Here is a 21,762-nt window from a genome sequence, read left to right as displayed (position 1 = left end):
TGTCTAGTCGCATCTATGAAAGTGGATCTGATATACAATATTAGACGCTGATTGGTTAATCTAGGCGGTGAAATTATCACGGCAGAAAGAGTGAGCATTTCTTGGAGTCTTAAATATACGCGGGAAACCATAGCCTTGATTACGAAAATATGATTGGACAGAATATAGACCCACATCAGATCAGACATTATGATTGGACCAAATTACAATACTCAACTATCATTGGTCAGATTCTCCAACCTTGGAAGGGTGCTCCACAATTAGAGAATTTTAGCTACGGCTGGGAGAAATCGTCACGTGCAAGACCGGTAAGTAAATAGCTTGAGCGAAGCGATAAGCTATTATAATAACTTTAGAACTTCGGCAGCATTATACAGTAGATATGTAACCTCTCTTCTCTACAGGCAATAACATCCATGACTTACCCAGTAATGAAAAGAGTCAAGAGCAATTTCATCAACTCCTTTTGAGTTCAAAAATTCCTTACTATGAAACATTGAATAGAGAAGAGTAAGTGCTAATTTCAGAGGAAATTAGCATGTACTATAGTGAGCCCTAGATATCAAATTACCCTTAGATCGCCCCGGTACTGTACAAAGGATAACCGTTTGAGGAAGAAGAAAAGAAGGAAGGGAAAGAATTGGGTTTATCTAGCCCGAGTTGAAATGCATGTATTGACCTGAATCATCTGGTGTTCGTGATTGTTCGTGGCTATGGGCCTAGATAGCTAGGCTCGAGTCACGGTGGGAGACATCATGAATCTATGGATTTTTTTGAAGTAATAGTGGCTTCTCCGTACTTCAATTATAGCCTCGACGTTGATTATAGTTGTACGCTATACTTACTATAGTAGGCGGTCTGCTAGGCGGTGAGATAAAATTTGTCTGGCAGTAGGGATCGTCAACCCAAAAGGGATCCCCCAATGCTCATTGATGCATCTCACACACCACCAACTTGACGCCACTACTATATACCACACACAGTACAATCTTCAAATGCTTTAATCCTCCATAATTAGTGTTCTAATGACTTTTGACAGCTTCTGACCTTTATCTCATTCATAATTGAAGACGACTGAATAGCTGCTGGTGGCGCATCTTGTCATGAACTGTCAAAGCATCTAAACATCCTTTATAAAAAAAAAATTGTAAGACAGTTGGCGCTTGAAAACAAAGGCCCAGTTCTTACAATGGAAGGTGCCGAGGATGCCATCATGGGGGAGGATAATAATTCACACTCCCTGCCAATGATTGGGCCCCATGTTGCGCTTGAACAAACGCACGTTGAACACACAACTCGCCCTGTACTGGCGTCCTCAGCGGAGAATGAAATGAACTTTGACTCGACAATTTCTCATCCTGACTTGGAAACTCTACCTCGTCGCCATTCTAATTCCCCACTCCCTAGTTTGAAACTTGCTACGACAGTCAATCCTGCAGGCTTGACTTTTCAAGATCCACCTCAACAGTTGTTGACTATAGCAAATCCACCTCCTCACCATAACAATCGTTTGCTGCTGTCAGTTACACAAGAAGACAAACGGTACAATTTGTCAATTCCTTCCCGTGAAGAATCAGCCAGTGATAGCATGGAAGACCCGACCTCAGATTGGTCTGAAGATCATCAGCCTTCGGGGCCTCATAAAGCACTCGCGAACAAACCAACTGGTCTTTGCTACGATGTTCAGATGCGATTCCATTGCGAGCTGCGACCTTCCTCTGACGCCCACCCCGAGGATCCTCGTCGTATTGCCTCCATCTACGATGCTCTTTGCAAGGCAGGCTTAGTCAAAGACAGTTCTGTACCAGAGCAGTATTTGGCTTCTGTGCAACTTGTCGACATTCCTGTTCGTAAAGCTACCGAGAAGGAAATCATCAAAATCCATGACAAAGCTCATTTTGATTTCGTGAAAGATACCCCAAGTATGTTATCTAGCTTTCATATTGTTTGATTTTGGATGATGGATATGCTAACCGAGTCTCAGATATGTCCGAAAGCGAGCTTCTTCGGCTGGAACGAGATCGGGATTCGATTTATTTCAATCGATTCACTTATCAATCTGCTCTCCTGTCAGCTGGAGGTGCAATCGAGACATGCTTGGCCGTTGCTCGTGGTACTGTTAAAAATGCCATTGCTGTCATCCGTCCGCCTGGCCACCATGCAGAGCATGACACTGCCATGGGATTTTGCATCTTTAATAACGTTTGCATCGCTGCTCGTGCCTGCCAGGCTGAACTTGGAGACAAGTGTCGCAAGATTCTGATTTTGGATTGGTAAGTAGCCCACACCCATCGCTCATACCTCGCATTACTAACTTCAAGCCCAGGGATGTCCATCATGGTATGTCAGGGAAATATGTCGCTTGTTGAATGATTTCGTACTCACAGAATGATTTGAAGGAAATGGAATCCAGAAGGCGTTTTACGATGACCCGAATGTTCTATATATCTCCCTCCACGTCTACAAAAACGCAACATTCTATCCGAGCGATCCTATTGCAGATATGGATCACTGTGGCGAGGGACCTGGAGTTGGAAGGCACGTTTCCTTGGACGATTTGAGATCGATATTGTTTTTTGAAGGATGCATACTAACTGACTCCTAACTAATAGGAATGTTAACATCCCTTGGCCTGATCAGGGAATGGGTGATGGAGATTACATGCTGGCTTTCCAGAGAGTCGTAATGCCCATTGCAATGGAATTCAACCCGGATCTGGTTATCGGTAAGCAGCAATTGATTGCTCGAGCCTGAAATTCGCTAATTTTGATAGTTGCGGCCGGATTTGATGCTGCAGCAGGTGATCTTCTGGGTGGCTGTCACGTCAACCCTCCCTGCTACGCCCACATGACAAACATGCTAATGTCTCTGGCCAACGGAAAAGTTGCAGTGTGCCTCGAGGTAGGACTAGAAATATTTTACCTGCTCTCAAGCTTCACCAAAAACTAACCACGTGAGTATGTGATAGGGAGGCTACAATCTAAAGTCCATCGAAAAGGCTGCATTGTCAGTCACAAAGGCATTGATGGGTGACCCGCCGGACCGCTTGCGGACCACTAAGCCTACCGATGCTGCGGTGACCACAATAAACCGGGTCATGGCAGCCCAAGCTCCGTATTGGCAGTGCATGTATCCAAAGAGGTCAGACCCGCCTCCCTGGGCTGATCGCCTCCATGGTAAATAGAACCTTTGTCGGACAACATACAGAAACTAATTATTATTAAAGATGTCATTCGCCAGGCTCAGTCTAAGAGCCTGTTCAACAAGTTTAAACTTATTCCACTGCCTATCTACCGCGAGGATATTTCCACGTCGTTCAGCAACCAAGTCCTCGCGAGGTAAGTCTTGACAGGCTTCTAGCGGGCTTCAAACCACGTATCTTACCCAAATTACAGTCCCAACTACCGTGACGCTGTGCCAATTGTTGTCATCTTCCATGATCCGTAAGTGCATTGTTAAATTTTGGACCATTGGAACTGAGCTAATCTTGTATAGGCCCGAGATCATGGGGATTCCTGACCCGGCAAACAACAAACTGGAAGCGCATAACTGCTGGGTTGTATGTTTTTTTCAGTCCCTGAGAAGATATTCTTGCTAACTTATGTTACCTAGGCTGATCCCATCAGCGATTACATTGGGTGGATTGTGGGTAAGGGATACGCCGTGATCGATGTCAATATTCCCAAGCATATCACCCGTGAAAGAGTACGTTCTGTAGCACATGAATATCTTTCTCGATTTCATTGAACTGACAACGTGTTATAGTCTGCCAGCAAATACATGAGTGAGGACGAAGACCGACCCACTTCAACTGAATTGCTCGCTAGTTATTTGTGGGACAACTATATCGAGTATGTCTTCTCTCTCTCTCTCTCTCTCTCTCTCTCTCTCTCTCTCTCTCTCTCTCTCTTCAGCCGCCAAACATGCCCCAACTCTTCCTCTTCCAGACAGCTAATAAAATAACCAATAGATCCATGGACACACCGGAGATATTCTTCGTAGGAGTCGGAAATTCCTTTTATGGAGTTGCGAATCTGTTGATCAACAGAGGTATATCCAATGACGCCTTACACAGGAAAACTCATGCTAACTGGAACAGATAATCTGTATAAGCGTATTAACGGCGTCGTCTCATTCGTTGCCGAAAACCCCGTTCGTGCAATTGCGTCCCCCACCCAGACCTGGTTGTCGAAGTGGTATCGTGAGGTAAGAATATATCTAAATGGTGAATCATGACCATTGCTTACATCCTCATAGAACTCTCTCATTTTTGTTTCTCACGAGCATGGAATTTGGCACCAGGACCGGAAGGCACCCTCAAAACGCTATGGTTTGCTTCGACAGTCACCACAGGCTCTCCTCGGCAGCATGTTGAAAGAGCACAAGGAGGAGGTTTTTGCGTGGATTTCTGAGCGTGCGGATCCCGATGAGGATGGCTCTGGAGATGAAGACATGGAGGGTTAAGTCCACAATTCTTGGACCACGGGGAAACACTTCATCTTTTATTCCCCAGCCATTTGCAAGGTTGTAAAACACAATATTTTTACACAGCCTTTTCCCACTAGGTAGATAGCTATCTATTTAGCTAGTTGATGAGTAAGTTTAACTCGTTAGCCCTAAGATACGGGTGTAGAAGCCCAGCATACATATTTCATATTGCGCCGATTTATTCTATTCTAAAATATATTGATTGTCCAAGATGCAGTACTTTGATATCATACCTGGGTACTGGACACAGCCATTGTAGCCTTGAAAGTATTTGGGACTCTTCTAACCCGGGTGTACCAACTTAACTTTGACTCTAGTTGCCTTAAACTCCAGCTTTGACTATTACTCGGGGCTAAAAGCGTAATTACTATTTTTGGCTGATCTAGGTGGTTGGGGTCAGTGCCATATGAAGGGCGTCTATACCTACCTGAAAGAGTATAGTCTGCGTGGGGTGGTAGAGCCTCACTAGTATGGGGCAATAGCGGGGGATCGGACTGTGGAGAATGATTCTGCGTGTTAGTACTACATTTCTGGTCCAGTCATTTTACGGGTTCTAACTTCTATTATTAGAAATGACTCTGTCGTTTTCGCTCGGACTAAGTCGTTTGACCCAGGTGGCTGGCGCAGTCTCACATGGTTGAAGCAAAATAAGCGCTTTACGCACCGCCCTGCTTACACGGCAATATTTCAGCTCTCACCGCCCAAATCCTAGCTCGGCTGGGAGGGGAACTGCCCCAACGTTAAGACCCTTCGGATACCTTAGCAAAGGTATGCAAGGATCTCGCCACAAACATCACGCATCATCTCTGTGATAATATTTCCCTTTTTGATGCATTGTTGAGTTTAGCTGCACTAACACAACAAAGCTCTGCATCAATTGCTTTCCCCTGGCATTCTCTTGATGCCCGCAAGGTCCTCTACCGCAACAACACCGTGGTCGTGGTACAGGCGCCTTAGTTGCAATCCAACTGCCCAGCCACGTTTATTATCCCGTCTACCAGCTTCGACTTGGTGTCGCTTTTCCAGATCCCAGGCCCTCATTCTTTCCAGTCACCGCCAGTCCCGCCTATTCTCCCATTCATCCCACCATTCCTCCTCCACCAACCCTTCCATCATGTCCCAAATTCAGCGCATCACAGAAAACTTGGAGAGACCAGAGCTTGATGACCGGTCCTATCGTGTCATTCGCCTGCCGAACAAGCTCGAGGCATTGCTTGTGCATGATCCCGATACCGACAAGGCTAGTGCTGCTGTCAATGTCAACGTAGGCAATTTCTCAGATGAAGATGATATGCCAGGCATGGCACATGCTGTAGAGCACTTACTCTTTATGGGCACAAAGAAGGTGGGATCTTATTCTTGTAATCTGCTTAAATCAAGCTTAGATAGACAAGGCTGACGATGTCATCTTATGACTCAGTACCCCAAGGAGAATGCTTACAATCAGTACCTGACTGCTCACTCCGGTTCTTCCAATGCTTATACTGCTGCCACTGAAACAAACTACTTTTTTGAAGTCTCCGCCACCAATGACTCAAGTGCCCCGAAATCTTCTGGCGAGAACACACCTACCGACTCCATTGGCAGTGCTACTGAATCAGATGGAAAGTCTCCCCTGTATGGGGCCTTGGATCGATTTGCCCAATTTTTTGTTGCTCCTCTTTTCTTGGAGTCTACATTAGACCGTGAATTGCAGGCAGTGGATTCAGAGAACAAAAAGAACCTACAGAGTGACTTGTGGCGGCTGATGCAGCTAAACAAATCCCTTTCCAACCCTGCCCATCCTTACCACCACTTTTCGACCGGTAACTTGCAGACCCTCAAGGAAGACCCGCAGAAACGCGGTCTGGAGGTTCGCAGTGAGTTCATTCGGTTCTATGAGAAGCACTACTCCGCCAACCGTGCGAAGCTAGTGGTTCTTGGGCGGGAGAGCTTGGACACTCTGGAAGAATGGGTTGCTGAGCTTTTCGCCGATGTTCAGAACAAGGATCTAGAGCAGAACCGTTGGGATGATGTCCAGCCCTTCTCTGAGAAAGATATGTGCACTCAAGTATTTGCGAAACCGGTCATGGATTCACGCTCTATGGATTTGTACTTTCCCTTCTTGGATGAGGAAAATTTCACAGATGTTCAGCCGAGTCGTTACATCAGCCACTTGATTGGCCACGAGGGTCCTGGGAGCGTCCTATCGTACCTCAAGGCTAAGGGTTGGGCTAACGGCCTCTCTGCTGGTGCTATGCCTATTTGCCCTGGATCTGCATTCTTCACCGTCTCTGTGCGTCTAACTCCCGAGGGTTTGAAACAGTACCAAGAGGTTGCCAAGGTTATTTTCGAGTACATCGCCATGATCAAAGGCCGGGAGCCGGAGCAGTGGATTTTCGACGAAATGAAAAATTTGGCCGAGGTTGATTTCCGATTCAAGCAGAAGACCCCTGCTAGTCGCTTCACGAGCCGTCTGAGTAGTGTCATGCAGAAGTCTATGCCTCGTGAGTGGCTTCTCAGTCAATCCTTGATGCGCCGATTTGACTCTGAATTGATCAAGAAGGCCCTGTCATACCTGCGAGCTGATAACTTCCGTCTCGTCATTGTTTCCCAGGAGGTCCCTGGCGATTGGGACCAGAAGGAGAAGTGGTACGGGACTGAGTACAAAGTTGAGAAAATCCCACAGGACTTACTGAGTAGTATTCAGAACGCCTTAAAATCGACTGAAGCCACTCGTACCTCTGATGTGCATATGCCCCATAGGAACGAGTTTGTTCCGACTAGACTGTCTGTTGAGAAGAAGGAAGTGGTCGAGTCCACTAAGGTACCGAAGCTTATCCGTCACGATGATCGGGTGCGCCTTTGGTTCAAGAAGGACGACCGCTTCTGGGTCCCCAAGGGCAGTCTCCATGTGACGCTTCGCAACCCGGTTGTATGGGCGACACCTGCCAACCTTATTAAGACGAAGCTGTACTGTGAACTTGTCCGGGATTCACTTGACGAATATTCCTATGATGCGGAGCTCGCAGGCTTAGACTATCACCTTGCGGCGAACATTTTGGGTCTGGATATCTCCGTTGGTGGATATAACGACAAAATGTCCGTCTTGCTGGATAAGGTTTTAACCACCATGCGCGGGGTGTCCGTTAGTCAGGATCGATTCAATATTATCAAGGAGCGCCTGACTCGGGCGTTCCGTAACGCCGAGTACCAGCAGCCTTTCTACCAAGTCGGCGACTACACTCGCTACCTTCTTGCCGAAAGAAGTTGGGTGAATGAGCAATTCATCGAGGAATTGGCGCACATGGAAGCTGATGATGTTATCAACTTCTACCCCCAGCTTCTCGAGCAGACCCACATTGAAGTCCTGGCCCACGGTAACCTATACAAGGAGGATGCTCTACGTATGACAGACTCAGTTGAGTCAATTCTTAAAGGACGCGCCTTGCCTGCATCGCAGTGGTATCTTCGTCGAAACATGGTGTTCCCCCCAGGTAGCAACTTCCTCTACCCGCGGACACTCACGGACCCCGCGAACGTCAACCACTGTATCGAGTATTACCTATACATTGGTCTGTTCTCCGACGAGAGCCCTGCGATCCAAGTTGCAGCTGTTCTCCCAGCTGACCGATGAGCCTGCCTTCGACCAGCTGCGCAGCAAGGAGCAACTCGGATATGTGGTGTGGAGTGGTTCGCGTTACAACGCGACTACCATGGGTTACCGGGTCATCATTCAGAGCGAACGGCCCGCTCAGTACCTAGAATCTCGTATTGAGTCCTTTTTGCGCGAATTCGCAGCTACCCTGGAGAAGATGCCTGAAGACGAATTTGAAGGCCACAAGCGAAGTGTTGTCAACAAGCGCTTGGAGAAACTCAAGAACCTGGGCTCAGAAACTGGACGCTATTGGGCGCACATCGGGTCCGAGTATTTCGATTTCCTTCAGCACGAGACCGATGCAGCAGCCGTACGCACCCTTACTAAGGAGGACTTGATTTCCTTCTACCGACAGTACATTGACCCGTCCTCCATTACTCGGGCTAAGCTTAGCATCCACTTGAACGCAAAAGCTGGCAAGCATATTGGCGATATCACCGTGGAAGAAAAGAAGGCTAGTCTGATCGACATGCTTCAGAAACAGCTCGACATAGCTGGTATCACCGTGGAGAAAGCTACACTGGTCTCATCATTCCAAGAGCTAGACATTTCGATAATAGACCACGCACAAATTATCATTCTTGTGAAGAGCATACTACTCACAGAGCTGAACAGCTCGCAGGATAAGGTCAATCTGATTGTGGAGAAGCTCGAGAAGAGCCTTCCAGTGGAGATGAAGCAGTTGGGCTTGGAGCCGAAGTCGAACAGTGAAATCAACGGTACGACATCTTCGGAGCCTACCGTCATTACGGATGTGTCTATTTTCAAGGCCCGTCTTCCTGTTAGCACTGGGCCGGTTCCTGTGTCGGATATTACCGAGTATGAGGATTTTGATGCGAAGCTCTGAGCATGTCTTTCTATGTACGTGGGATATGGTGTTAATAATTATGGGGAACTATGGTAGAAGAGAGTAGATATTTATTCATTGGGTCATACCTCTGAGAGAAGGTAGACCATGAGTTATGATCAAATATTCTATACCAAATTACTCATTCAAGTGTTGCATATGTAGGCGGTGTAGATAGTGGAATTACTGATAACGATAAGACACGACCCCAAACATCGAAGCTTCGCGCCTCAGCTCTTCTCATCCAAAACCTCTTTATTTGTCATGGCATCATCAACCACGACAATGACTCAAAGCAGTCGACCGTGAGTCGAATGATCTCTACCCATGACTCACACTGCTGACATCTAATCTACTTTCATAGCCCCAAGTTGCCCAAGGATTTCTCTGCGCAGCAGCCAGAAACAATCCGTCTCTACCCTCTATCCAATTACACATTTGGCACCAAGGAGACCCAGCCAGAGGAAGACCCATCAGTTCTCGCTCGCCTCAAACGCTTAGAAGAGCACTATGATCTCCATGGCATGCGCCGTACCTGCGAGGGTATTCTCGTCTGCCATGAACATAACCACCCGCACGTCCTGATGTTGCAGATTGCTAACGCATTCTTCAAGCTGTAAGTAGGATTTATTTCTTAAAAAACATATCATACTGTGTGATAAGACTCCTACTAACCACTTCTTTTCGATTCTAGACCGGGTGATTATCTGCACCACGATGACGAGGAAATTGACGGTTTCAAAAAGCGATTGAATGAGAGACTCGCGCCGGTTGGAACCCAATTCACCGGTGAAGGCGTCAATGAGGATTGGGACATTGGCGACACACTAGCTCAGTGGTGGCGCCCCAACTTTGAGACCTTTATGTACCCTTTTCTCCCCGGACACGTCACTCGCCCTAAGGAGTGCAAGAAGCTGTACTTGATTCAGCTTCCCAAAAAGAGTACGCGCTCACCCAATTATCCTGAAATCCGGAGGAATCTTCTTTTTCTCCAGTGTATTGACCATTTTCTAACGTATATCTCTTCTCTAGAGGTCCTATCTGTGCCCAAGAACATGAAGCTTCTCGCCGTTCCTCTTTTCGAATTGTATGACAACACTGCCCGCTATGGCCCGCAGCTTTCCGCTATCCCTCACCTTCTGTCACGATACAACTTTGAATTTGTTGACGAGAACAACAATGTCGTCGCCATGACCCCGGGTGCACACGCAAACCTCCAGACTAAGGTCCTCGCTGGCGGCGACGATGGACAGGACACCGGTATGACCGATGTCGAGGGAGGAAAGGATTGAGTTCGTATTGTCCCTGACTCTTAACCCTGCACTCTTATCCTTGAACTCTTAACCCTGCACTCTCGACCCTGTACTCTTGACCCTGCACTCCTGAACTCTTCTCATATTTCTCGCTCATGACGATACTGTTTTACTATTTTGTTAAGCTTGAGGTTTCCAACCTCGGTTCACGGAGTTATGTTCTTACCCGATTTACTATTAGTCATCATAGCGCTAAATTCCAATACATCAATCACCACGGCATTATTTGTCCCGCAGGAGGTGACATAATTGTTCCCACTATCTGCCAGAAAGCATGTCTTACTCAGTACAACGGTTTTATAACACATTATACCTCGAATCATCCGAAGAGGGAATAAAAGGAGAACATCAGGAAATAGGAAATAAAAAACATAAAGAACAAACCAAGCACTGTGATCTGACCCTGGACGCCCCTAATTTGAAGAGGTCTAATATATCAAGTTCCAACCACCGGATCATTGGCGCGTGTGAAGAACTTATAATGGTTCTTAAGTTGAACCCGACGGAATCTCTCATCACCGAAAGCTTGAACTATTCAATCCCAAGGGCCTGGACCGGATATCAACCCTCAAATTCGAATAATGAAGGCTTGAAACTTATTGACCCAGCGTTCTTACACCTGACAGTAAAAGGTGACAGGCAGATGCAAGCTCCGCTCACATCTCAAAAAAGACAAGGGGAGGTTCCCGATATGTGCAATGTATCAAGGTTGAAACTGTTGAACTTCCAAGGTTTCCCGACAGAGTCGAAATCCCCAAAGTCGTGGCTGATAGAAAGAAAGATAGTAGTCAACATATACAATAACATATATGTCTGAAACGAGGCACGGTTTATCTATCTATAGCAAACCAGGGGCCAAGCTTGGGCGAACCTGAAAACCTTGTATAAAAAAGCCCCGGAGAGTCGTTATCCTTGGAATATGACGTGAACACGCGTGTAAAGCTGAGAATTTGTATAATGCAGGTCTCTCACTTACGAATCCTATTTTTATGTTAGGTTAGTGTCGGTACACCTATACCAAGTGTGGAATAGCTATTCGATAAAGGTGATGAGGCTAACGCCCACTTCTGACACCTATCACAGGTAACGCTTTACGCCCCTATGATATCTTTGTGTCCTCTTGAAGTGGTTGTTAAGTCTGGTTTTCATTCTTAGTTTGCTATCTATTATAAAGTAACAATTTGATCACATGACTGCTTTGTTCCATATTCCAACAGTTAGCTTAAGAGGCCGCATCGGCAACAGCCCTTTACGGGGTTGACGAGTGGGTACTGCGAAAGATGAATACCAGAGAAAAAGCCTTCTGATTGAATCACCATACAGAACCTACGAATTTGGAGACTTGGCTGGCTTCATAGCCGTCGACGACACTAATAAAGTTATTGTGCTTGCCTTTCGTAGCGCCGATATCTCTAACTGGATTGCAAATCTGGGCCTGATACTCGGTGTAAGCAGCCTTTGTGAAAGCTGTGAAGTCCATAAGGGATTCTGGAAGGAATAGGAGACTGTTATAGACCTCTTAACACTTAATATCAAGTCGCCATAGCGGTATACCCAGACTGTAAATTGGTCTTCACAGGCCGCAGTCTTGGTGTGGCTCTAGCTGCCTTGAGTGCAACAGCACTACGAAATGAAACATACACACTGGAATTGGAAGGTGTCAACACCTTGACCGACGTATACACTCAATTGGCGATGAATTCATTAGTATAATTACGGCCAACTTCTCTTTGGTAACCCCGCGTTGGCAATACATGACCGACCAAGGCAGCTTGTGGCGTGTCACTCACGTAAATGATCCTTTTCTAAAAGCACCTACCGTACTCCTTAGGTATTTATTACCACGCTAGTCCGGAATACTAGATCAAAACCAGTAGTGATGTGACCGCATCGAAGATCACAGTTGTTGAGGGCATTGGCTATACTGCTAGAAGTTCTGACTTGAATGATAAGAATATCTAGAACCATTAGTGCGGATAAACTCGTCGCGCCGGAAAGCACTCTTGAGCACAAAGCCCTGATAACTGGTAGCTAGGATGGATGTCGTCGGCCGAAATGTAGTATGACTGCCTGAGCGGCTAATTGGAGGTACCTTGCTCTTGCCAAAACAGTACATATTGAATAGTTGGGTGATTTTCATTTAATCGCAACTGTGAAGATGTGAATAAGTGGAATAATAATATGTGTCAGTATTTCTCGATTTCGTGGATAGTTTGTGTAGATAGATTAATCCACATTTATTCCCGAGCGGTAAGTAAACAGTGGTACGGTATGCCTCCAGGAATTTCTGGAGACACGTTTCAATTGCCTTTACTTGTTCAATTCTCTTTACAACCGCATTATATACTTCTTGCTCAAAAGATCCACGGCATAAAGGGCCAAATTCCCCTCCGCTTTGATCTTCACCCTTGCGACAGAATGTGCCGCTAAGCCACCGAGAATCGAACCTCTCGACTGTATCTACATTTACCACCATGTTATTCGCCCCGAGTGGTCTTCAAAGTCCACGCCGTCGCAACCGCATCAAGTCCATCTTCCTTACAATCTCCATTGTCCTCATACTCTATCTCCTTTTCTTCTCCTCATCCTCTAAGTCGACTATCCACAAGGACGAGCCCAGCTATGCACAGCGTTATGGCCCTACCCCGACACCCAAGACAGACGAACAGGCCCGTCCTATCATCCAAAAACACAAAGACCTTGTCGTAGCCAGCATGAAGAACGATGATACCTCATGGCTGGCCCAGTTTTTCCCAGACTGGTCGCGCAGCATTTACGTGGTGGACGATAAATCGGCCTCGTTGACAGTGTCGCGCAACAAGGGTCGTGAGTCAATGGTGTATTTGACGTGAGTGGGAAATTTCACATACTGCATTACCAGACTGGAATTCGCTAACAGTCCTTTCGCTATAGATACATTATCGACAACTACAATAACCTGCCGGATATCATGCTATTCATCCACTCTCAGCGATACCAATGGCACAATGACGACCCATACTATGACGGTGTCGCTATGCTAAGCAAATTTCAAGTCCCCTATCTACAGAAACAGGGATACGTGAATATACGCTGCGCTTGGACACTCGGCTGCCCAGCAGAGATTCACCCGCTAACAGATACACACCGCGACGATATACATGCTGGCGAGTATTTCAGAACTGGATTCATGGAGCTATTTCCTAGCATGGCCGTCCCAGAAAAGGTCGGCGTGTCGTGCTGTGCTCAGTTCGGCGTGACTCGTGCTAAAGTACTCGAGAGGCCGAAAAGTGACTATGAGCACTACCGCAAATGGCTTGCGGAGACGAAGCTGGGAGATGATTTGAGTGGCCGGATTATGGAATACTCATGGCACAGTAAGTTGGTCAGTCTTGCTGAAATCTAAATTTGATATTGACGGTTTTATAGTCATCTTTGGCAAGGAGCCCGTTCACTGTCCGTCCGCACAGGAGTGTTACTGTAATGTGTTTGGACTTTGTGATCTGAATTGCCCCGACAAGGGCTCTTGCGATGACCGCTATGCGCTTCCACCATTTTCAACACTGCCAGAAGGATGGCCCTTCCTTGGATGGAAGGGTCAGGCACAGGACCCGAGCCATGGTCTACCGGAATCATGAGAGCCATCTCCTAATAAAGACGCTACATATGACCATTCAAGATGCCCTTCACCGATATAACTTCGGCTGACTCACCAACACCGCCAACCTGGACAAACCCACGATTCATGAGCCCAGCAGATACAGTGTGCTGGAAAATACTCCTGTACTATAAACTGGATTGTGCTCTCGTATGAGGATATCATAGGAAATATGTTGGAAGGATCTAGCTCATGTTGAAATTTGAGCAATGAGGTCTATTTAATCATGTAAAAACAGGCATAATCTCGAGGAAATTGACGACTCGGGACATCCCAAACGTTATTGCACAATTCGCAAGATGTAATCAAATCTAAATTCCAACTTGTTACCAATATTACTTAAATAATAAATGGATCTACTTCAGTCTGATATGTTTTAACTGTGGAACCGAGGCTCTTTGTGGATGAAGGATCTCCCCGCATTTATCGGACCTTAAAATCAACTTCACGGAATTGCAAACACCAACCTTAATTCTAACTCCAAAATGCTTATAATCGGTCTTACCGGCTCTATAGCCACAGGCAAATCAACCGTCTCCTCCATTCTCTCCTCGCCTCCATACTCCGTCCCCATAATCGACGCCGACCTCCTCGCGCGTAAGGTCGTCGAGCCAGGCACAGCAGGCTACAAAGCTATCGTGAGCTACTTCGGCCCCAACACACCCGATCTTCTCCTCGATGATCCATCTACCTCAACATCACAAGGCCAGCCACTCAACAGGCCAGCTCTCGGTCGCCGCATATTCGGCGACACAGAAGAACGCAAACGCGACCGCCAAATTCTGAATGGCATCATCCACCCAGCCGTGCGGTGGGAAATATACAAAGCACTGATATACAACTACGTACGAGGGAAATGGGCCGTCGTGCTAGATGTACCCCTCCTCTTCGAAAGCGGCATGGATCTCATCTGCGGAACTGTCGTCGTGGTTGGGGTCCACGATCCGGCTGTTCAGATGGCACGACTTCGCGCCCGGGATGCGCATCTTACAGCCGAGGACGCGGAGAACAGGGTTCGTAGCCAGAGCGATGTACATGGTAAAGCTGTTCAGGCTGAGTTCCGTGGTACGACTAGTGCGCGCGGCGTGGTGGTTTGGAATGATACTGATAGGTCAGAGCTGGAGCTTGCTCTAAAGCAAGCTATGGAGAGCATCTCGGCCTCAAGTCCTAGGTGGTGGGCTTGGGCTTTGTTAGTTGCGCCGCCGGTGGGCTTTGGAGTTGCGGCGTGGAATTTGATAGTCAATTTTGCGACGAAGAGGGAGTGGGAGAAGAAGAAGAGGGAGGAAAAGGCACGGTTATGATTCTTCTTTTCTTCTTTTAATATCTGCTATCTAGATCTGAATTTACTTCGCTTGTTGTCGCCTCAATAGGCATCTATCATACCCGAGTTTAATTTGGTTTTGAGAGAACGTTTAAATAATCATGATGTGAATTCGTAATTTGAACTGCCAAGGGATCTTCATTAAACCCAAGATTGTATAAAATCGTACACTCGTAACGCCGATGGACATGCTAAAACACCAATTTCAAACAGTAGCAAAACGGGTATCTCCTAAACAGCATGCTTGCGCTTTTTCTTTTTCTTTTGGCTTGAGGGCGAAGGCATGGCTCGATTATTTGCACCTGAGATACCGACGAGATGAGCCATATGTTTCTTGTCTTTTTCTTTGGTTCTCTTGTGCCACGCCTCAAGTTCCTCCATATCCTCTGGAACTTCGTCAGTCTTGCCTGCTTCGGGGATCTTGGTGGAGTTAGTAACTATAGTGAGTGGCGAGGGTGCAGAATGGCCTACAGGTTCCTGCTTGCGCATGAAGTTACCAAAACCCCGACGACCGCCGTTCAAGACTTTGTCATCCGCATCAAGCGAGTCAGCTGCTACCACAAGGGGCTGGGATTGGGGCGCATCTGGAATATCTAGTACCCATTGGGTATCACCCGAATCAGCAGCCTGTCGCAAAGTAGCCTGGCGGCGCTTTTCCTCTTCCGTTGCAATTGCTGCTGTGATCGCATCGAGATCAGACTTTGAACCCGAAAGACTATCTTCCCCGATTTTCTTCTGGCGCTTGGATGATCCTTCAGCCTGAGCTTCTTTCTCGACTGCGGATGCTGCAGCGCGCTGCATGAACTGTGGAGGAAAAATTAATATTATTCTGGAATTAATATGGGATGCAGTTACCTTCATTGTGAGAAGGCGCGAAGACAGGCCCTTCCCTGGCTTTGCAGCCCCACCTGGAGAAGCCGGCATGGTGAAAATACGATGGTAATATTATACACGTAGAGAAGAAGCAAGAGTGACGCCCGAGGGGAAGTGAATAAGAAAATATATCGGCAGAAAAAGCCACTAAAGCTCCCCTTCCCGTCGGAATTTTTTGAATGCTCTACACCGCCTTAGGCATAATAAGTTCGAGAATCCAAAACAGAATTATGGAGTTGGGCCAATCATATTGTGGATCTTAAAGGCCTCTGTACCACGAGGCTTATGCTAATAGATACTAAACTGACGCCTCTTGATGGACTATGGAGTGTCTTTGTGCCTAAAGTAGAGCTTCTGATTAGTCGAGCCTAATTACCAATAGTAATGAAATTGGGTTTACCCATTTCAAAGCTATTCAGAGATTTCAAAAAGGCGTTCAAGAAGTTGGTGAGAGTTTAAAATAAAGATGCACATGAGTAACTATATTTTGAATGCTTCGAATTTATAACATTAAAACAGTGTCTAACCGAATTCGGTGAAAACATGTCATAGCGTCCTGATAGCAAGATATGATGTAGAAATTCCCAATTCATAATGACTATTATTTCACTCTCGTTTGAAGTTTCACTTTACTCTTACTCTCACTTCCGCCTTCTATGTTTGACTCACCTGACTTCAAGTCGACTCTTAGGGTATAAATAGATCTTCCTTTTATAACCAACTCTTGTTTATACATCCATATCTTCTACTAATTTAATCTGCAATTGCGACGAGATCACTGTGAGCTCTGACCTATCAACCGAAACCTTGATGTGTATACCAGATAGTCATATACAATGAACCGGATCCTCCGCCTATGCAACATCCATAGATTCTTCTTCACCCTTGGAAGGTTAACTATTACATCCCCTGCATTAGATCCCGCTGGAAATTTTAGCATCAGGTGACTTGGATTGCTTGAGAAACATTCATAGGTAACATCACCAGAGCACCTACCATCTACGGAGGATTTCGTAATATCAAGTCATCGGAATGGCATTGATTCTAGAGCTGCACGTTAAGGTTTTATTTGGAGGAAGCTTTAGAATTGTGAAGCGGGCGATACTCTAGCTTTGTGTTAGGTTCTGTGAGTTGCGCTTCGACTTTCTCTATCAGTATAATGCCAACGCTGGCCTTGTTGTTAGCGTAGGTGGTGTGGGTGGTGATCATTATTTCCTCCCGTCTAGACTTTGCGGCATGTGGGATAATATCCTTGCTCGGACCGTGATAATCGTCGATGTTCCACTGCCCTATCGCTAGAGTTCTGTAATTTAGTTCGAAATCAAAATGCCGGGACATATAATTAACGTCCGATGATACCAAACATTATTGCCAGCCCTTCGCATCTTACACATTCTTTGAACGTCTCTTTCATCCATCATCTTGCCATATATGGCCGTTAAAAATGAAATCACTTAGATCGTTTTGCCTAAACCTATATCATCTCCTTGAATACCGCAATTTTGATAAACAAACGGCTCGTGTAGAAAGGCGACGCCGTCCACCTGATACTATCGTAGCCACTGGGCGATCAGAGTGGGTATTAAGCCCAGAGAACAGGAAAAGTCAATATCCTCGTATTCACGAGCTGTTTGTCTACCTGAGAATGACGGTTTCTCCTGCAAGTTTTCCAGGCGTTCATCGTCCAAGAAGTCGATGCCACCGTAGGAAGGCGGTAGTTTAGTCCCCGGTCCTTGTGGCTCTCTTTTGGACTTCAAACTGATCTTGTCGCGGCACTAGGCGATTGGAGATCAAGCCCAGGTAGCAGTATAGCTTGATATCCTCGTATTCCCGAGCTGTTTCCCTACTTGGAAATGTCGGTTTGTCAAGTATTCCAGGCTTTTTTTGGGTAACTGATCGGCAACCATATTCGTCATTTGGCGAAGGAATAAATCTTACTGAGCTGGTTCAATGACATCGTGGGACTGTCTGATTTTGAGCAGCACTGCTATCTATGCTCTCATCCTCATATAAGTCCATTGTAGGAGGGCGGTACGTTTAATCCACCGTGCTTGTGGTGCTTCATGTAGAGCAGCGTATTCATTTCAATTGGAGACATTCAACTTTGGTAGAAGAGGTTATAGAAATATTAGTTAGGTATAAAAAGAAGATCTATTTATCCCAAGAGTCGACTTGAAATCAGGCGAGCAAAGCATAGAAGGCGGAAGTGATAGTAGGAGTAAAGTGGAATGAGAGTGAAACAAAAGTCATTGCGAATTGGGAATTGCTGGACATACATATTTTGCTATCGAGACGCTATTGGGACATGTTTTCGCCTAATCCGGAAATTTTTAAGTTGATTATGATTGGTTACCAGGAACTGGAATCTGATTCTATTGGCTAGAGATCACATGACATTGGTTTCTAAAACCACCTTTTGCGAGATCACAGCAGTAACATTTCCTTATTAGGGTACACCTTCCTTATCACCGCTGTCTACCATTGTACTACCTCCGTCCCCAGGACTCAATTTGCCCAGTATGATGTCCTGCAGCCGCCGCCTCTCCTCCCTGGCGTCGGTCCGCCCGCGCTTCACTGCCCGCGCCTATTCCTCGACCGTGCCCCGTCTGTCTGAGAACCGCATCCCAGCCAACGACCCGACCCCGCCTGTAGCCAAGCCCAATGTCTCCGAGACCAACGCTGTCCCTACAGACTCGCATGTGAAGTGGGATGGTCTTCAAAGCGAGGACCCCGTCAAGGCCGAGCAGATCCGTCGCATGCAGGCTCCCAACCGCGCTACCACCTGGGCTGCCAGCCAACAGCCCCGCGAGGTGGCCATGACTGGCATTCGATTTGAGCAGACTATCATGGAGACTCAGGTGGGTTGACCATAACTTATTCGACTTATGCCATTGGGCTCCGAACACTCGGAACCATATATAGGAATATAGGACTAACTCGCGCAACTTATAGCCCCGACCCATGGCCGCCATTGAGCTCATTCACAAGCAGCCTGTGAGTTGGACAAAGGAGAGGGCCGTCAGCTGTGACGGCGGCGGTGGCCCCCTTGGTCACCCCAAGATCTTTATCAACACCGACAAGCCCGAGATCGTGACCTGCGGATACTGTGGAGTCCCCTATGTATGCTTATACTTGTTAGATGAGTTAACCTGGACCGCCGCTGACTTATCTAAAAATAGGCTCACGAACACCACCGTACCTACCTCGAGTCTTTGCCGACTACCAGCTACCCCCTTAAGGCCGAAGCTGAGCAGTAGACGATTAGCATTAGATTCATTTTTTGGCGTTGATCATTCCCTTGCGTGTATTAGTTTTTTGGGCCCGAGGCTATGTACAGATATATTGATCAATGGATCTCTGCCATGCGCCTAATGTGATTGGCTTCCAATGTTGTAGTTGTATTCCTAGGGGTTGGGTCGCCTATATTGTAGCAGGCTGGGACTATACAAGTTGGACTATACAATCGACATGATCGTTCATTTTTTTTTTATCAATGACATAGAGCACCTACTCCTTCTGGCCCTGAATAGTAGCGACAACCTTGCGAGTGTGTCTGCTAGTGCGGAACTCCAGGTACCAAATGCCTTGCCAAGTACCAGTAGCCAAACGGCCGTTAGAGATAGGGATGTTCACAGAAGCACCAATAAGAGCAGATTTGATATGAGCCTAGAAAGAAGCGAGGCAGGAATAAGCAAAGATCCAACACAATATATACATGTATCAGGCAACATCTCGAGTTTGTCATGACGGTGGGGTACATGAAACATAAAAAGAAAATCACATACCGGCATATCATCATCCCCCTCGGCGGAGTGACGATAAAGATTACCCTTGCGATCAGTCGGCGCAATGCGATCCAGCGCATCACTCATATCGGCACGAACATCGTCATCCCAGTTCTCATTTAGCGAGAGTGCGCAGCTGGTGTGTTGCACGAATAGGTTTAGCATGCCGACTTTGTAGTCGCGGAGCTCAGGCAGTTCCGATAGGATTTGATCCGTGATGAGATAGGAGCCACGGCTGCGTGAAGGCAGCGTGAAGCTTTTTTGAAACCAAGACATGGTGTAGTCGCTGCAGTGGAATTGTTGTCTTGTATTTATTTTGGATGAAAATGTGACGATGAGGTGGGGAGGAAATAAGGTGGTTTTGATTGGGTGGATGATGTCATTTCAAGATATTCATACTTAGGGCTTCCTTTAGTCTTGTAATTAGTTCTTCAGGTCAAAACATAAAATTATATAATTCTAGAGCTTCTTGAAAATTTAAGACTGAGAGCTGAATGCATTTGGATTCTCATAATTAGGTGGTATTGAAGTGTGGAGTGAAAAAGATCAGCTTTTAGACGTCTATCAGGAAAGGCGTATCATGAAATGAGTTAGAGCTTTTATTGGGAAAATGGAAATATCTTTTACATCTTGAGTATATGTGTATGTATACTATACTATGGGATTAAGCTATTGCTAAGATCTAAATAATAAGGTATCTGAGATTCATACTTACGTGGTCATTTTTCATTCAATCTAGGTCACCATGAAGCAGTACGTTTCCACCTAGATGGTATAATCCTAAAAGTGATTTTCCTTGAAGTTCTATACGCATCCTCCATTTTCTGAAATTTCTAAGCTTCCAACTCCTTTTCATCTCCTTATCTCCCCAGTCCACGTTCCAAAGTACGGTATGCTACCTCCAAACACTTGATAATCAGGCTCACCACTAATATTATAATAGTATTGAAGAAAATACAGACTAAGCGATCAAGGAAATCATGGCGGACGAGCTTGATTGTGAGAAAGGTGACCTCCCCACCACCAATTCCCATCATCACAAATTCGTCAACGACGGTCCCCCTACAGTCAATACATTGACTTACAACAAGGCCAGTTCTTTGACTCTTTCACAAGAGCAGCTTAGCAAACTTCATGATATTGTACCTTTGAAATTTGCCACGACAATACAATTACAATCACCCGGAAAGTTCCAGCTAGAAGCGAAGCACCCTGTCCAATCCTGACCGTCAATTACCTCGAACCGGACACCAAAGTCTACAAGCTGCTACCTAACGACATTCTGGGTCTTTCCGGCATAGAAAGTGGTGAAAACAATACCAAGACTTCTAATCTTCTCGAAATTCCTTTTACAACAATCAACCCAAAACTCCTACTAAAGGACGTTGTGAAAGTGGTCTTGACAATCCAAGAAGTCAAGAAACTTAAGCTTCCTACTATCAAAGATAACAAAGATATCCGAGTCTGGTCTGGAAGCATCAAAGAGATGAACAACGCCGATAGAAATCTTGGTGATATCTCGAAATTGACCCCAGTTGCTGTTGGTAAGTCCCTGAACCATTTTATTGCGGACGTTGCATTTACGGAAGGACCCATCGTCCAACAATCGGATATCAAATTCATCAACAACAAGGACGAACAAGTGGGCTTTCTTTCGGGAATCCCCGAGAAAAACAATAAGCGGAAGGAGAGCGAGCTCACGAAACAGAAGGAAAACTCCAAGGGTGAGGATAGGGATACTGGCTTCGAGCATCTGTATGTGGATAAGGACAGAGACTACGCCGGTCCCTGTAAGACGTACGGTAACCTTCACCTTCCTAAACCCCCAAACAAAAAGCGAAGCAGGTAGTGGGGATCGATA

General features: G+C 46.2%; 11 protein-coding genes across 11 annotated transcripts; 8 read left to right on the top strand and 3 right to left on the bottom strand.

Annotated features, from left to right (window-relative positions):
* Positions 1–1,189: 1,189 nt before the first annotated feature.
* On the top strand, positions 1,190–4,464 carry hdaA (histone deacetylase hdaA; the record flags this gene model as incomplete). Its single annotated transcript, XM_057204036.1, has 15 exons — positions 1,190–1,922; positions 1,985–2,273; positions 2,327–2,340; positions 2,400–2,538; positions 2,613–2,725; positions 2,774–2,901; positions 2,969–3,176; positions 3,227–3,338; positions 3,396–3,443; positions 3,496–3,559; positions 3,613–3,705; positions 3,766–3,851; positions 3,971–4,050; positions 4,100–4,206; positions 4,258–4,464. The coding sequence occupies 15 exons, from the start codon at positions 1,190–1,192 to the stop codon at positions 4,462–4,464; spliced, it is 2,421 nt and encodes an 806-aa protein (XP_057068109.1).
* A 1,138-nt stretch (positions 4,465–5,602) lies between these two features.
* Positions 5,603–8,972, top strand: N7495_001365 (uncharacterized protein; the record flags this gene model as incomplete). Its single annotated transcript, XM_057204035.1, has 3 exons — positions 5,603–5,833; positions 5,909–8,008; positions 8,082–8,972. The coding sequence occupies 3 exons, from the start codon at positions 5,603–5,605 to the stop codon at positions 8,970–8,972; spliced, it is 3,222 nt and encodes a 1,073-aa protein (XP_057068108.1).
* A 264-nt stretch (positions 8,973–9,236) lies between these two features.
* On the top strand, positions 9,237–10,264 carry N7495_001364 (cleavage and polyadenylation specificity factor subunit 5; the record flags this gene model as incomplete). The annotated part of the gene is made up of 3 exons (XM_057204034.1): positions 9,237–9,277; positions 9,337–9,588; positions 9,667–10,264. The coding sequence occupies 3 exons, from the start codon at positions 9,237–9,239 to the stop codon at positions 10,262–10,264; spliced, it is 891 nt and encodes a 296-aa protein (XP_057068107.1).
* Positions 10,265–11,627: 1,363 nt separating this feature from the next.
* Positions 11,628–11,998, top strand: N7495_001363 (triacylglycerol lipase B; the record flags this gene model as incomplete). The annotated part of the gene is made up of 2 exons (XM_057204033.1): positions 11,628–11,730; positions 11,823–11,998. 2 exons carry the CDS (start codon positions 11,628–11,630, stop codon positions 11,996–11,998), a joined length of 279 nt encoding a protein of 92 aa, XP_057068106.1.
* Positions 11,999–12,759: 761 nt separating this feature from the next.
* On the top strand, positions 12,760–13,902 carry N7495_001362 (DUF3431 domain-containing protein; the record flags this gene model as incomplete). Its single annotated transcript, XM_057204032.1, has 3 exons — positions 12,760–13,133; positions 13,199–13,641; positions 13,694–13,902. The coding sequence occupies 3 exons, from the start codon at positions 12,760–12,762 to the stop codon at positions 13,900–13,902; spliced, it is 1,026 nt and encodes a 341-aa protein (XP_057068105.1).
* A 505-nt stretch (positions 13,903–14,407) lies between these two features.
* Positions 14,408–15,223, top strand: N7495_001361 (putative dephospho-CoA kinase; the record flags this gene model as incomplete). Its single annotated transcript, XM_057204031.1, has 1 exon — positions 14,408–15,223. The coding sequence occupies one exon, from the start codon at positions 14,408–14,410 to the stop codon at positions 15,221–15,223; it is 816 nt and encodes a 271-aa protein (XP_057068104.1).
* Positions 15,224–15,474: 251 nt separating this feature from the next.
* On the bottom strand, positions 15,475–16,167 carry N7495_001360 (uncharacterized protein; the record flags this gene model as incomplete). The annotated part of the gene is made up of 2 exons (XM_057204030.1): positions 15,475–16,047; positions 16,099–16,167. The coding sequence occupies 2 exons, from the start codon at positions 16,165–16,167 to the stop codon at positions 15,475–15,477; spliced, it is 642 nt and encodes a 213-aa protein (XP_057068103.1).
* A 1,014-nt stretch (positions 16,168–17,181) lies between these two features.
* Positions 17,182–17,482, bottom strand: N7495_001359 (uncharacterized protein; the record flags this gene model as incomplete). The annotated part of the gene is made up of 2 exons (XM_057204029.1): positions 17,182–17,411; positions 17,464–17,482. 2 exons carry the CDS (start codon positions 17,480–17,482, stop codon positions 17,182–17,184), a joined length of 249 nt encoding a protein of 82 aa, XP_057068102.1.
* Positions 17,483–18,635: 1,153 nt separating this feature from the next.
* Positions 18,636–19,373, top strand: N7495_001358 (zinc-finger domain-containing protein; the record flags this gene model as incomplete). Its single annotated transcript, XM_057204028.1, has 3 exons — positions 18,636–18,974; positions 19,069–19,236; positions 19,296–19,373. 3 exons carry the CDS (start codon positions 18,636–18,638, stop codon positions 19,371–19,373), a joined length of 585 nt encoding a protein of 194 aa, XP_057068101.1.
* Positions 19,374–19,623: 250 nt separating this feature from the next.
* Positions 19,624–20,177, bottom strand: N7495_001357 (YjbQ family protein; the record flags this gene model as incomplete). Its single annotated transcript, XM_057204027.1, has 2 exons — positions 19,624–19,782; positions 19,902–20,177. 2 exons carry the CDS (start codon positions 20,175–20,177, stop codon positions 19,624–19,626), a joined length of 435 nt encoding a protein of 144 aa, XP_057068100.1.
* A 704-nt stretch (positions 20,178–20,881) lies between these two features.
* Positions 20,882–21,750, top strand: N7495_001356 (uncharacterized protein; the record flags this gene model as incomplete). The annotated part of the gene is made up of 2 exons (XM_057204026.1): positions 20,882–20,900; positions 21,092–21,750. 2 exons carry the CDS (start codon positions 20,882–20,884, stop codon positions 21,748–21,750), a joined length of 678 nt encoding a protein of 225 aa, XP_057068099.1.
* Positions 21,751–21,762: the final 12 nt, after the last annotated feature.

Source organism: Penicillium taxi (genome assembly GCF_028828555.1).
Source record: "Penicillium taxi strain IBT 34144 chromosome Unknown utg000001l_segment0_segment0, whole genome shotgun sequence".
Classification (NCBI taxonomy): Eukaryota; Fungi; Ascomycota; class Eurotiomycetes; order Eurotiales; family Aspergillaceae; genus Penicillium; species Penicillium taxi.
Note: the sequence above shows the minus strand (reverse complement) of the source record. Positions and strands in the feature narration are given on the sequence as shown.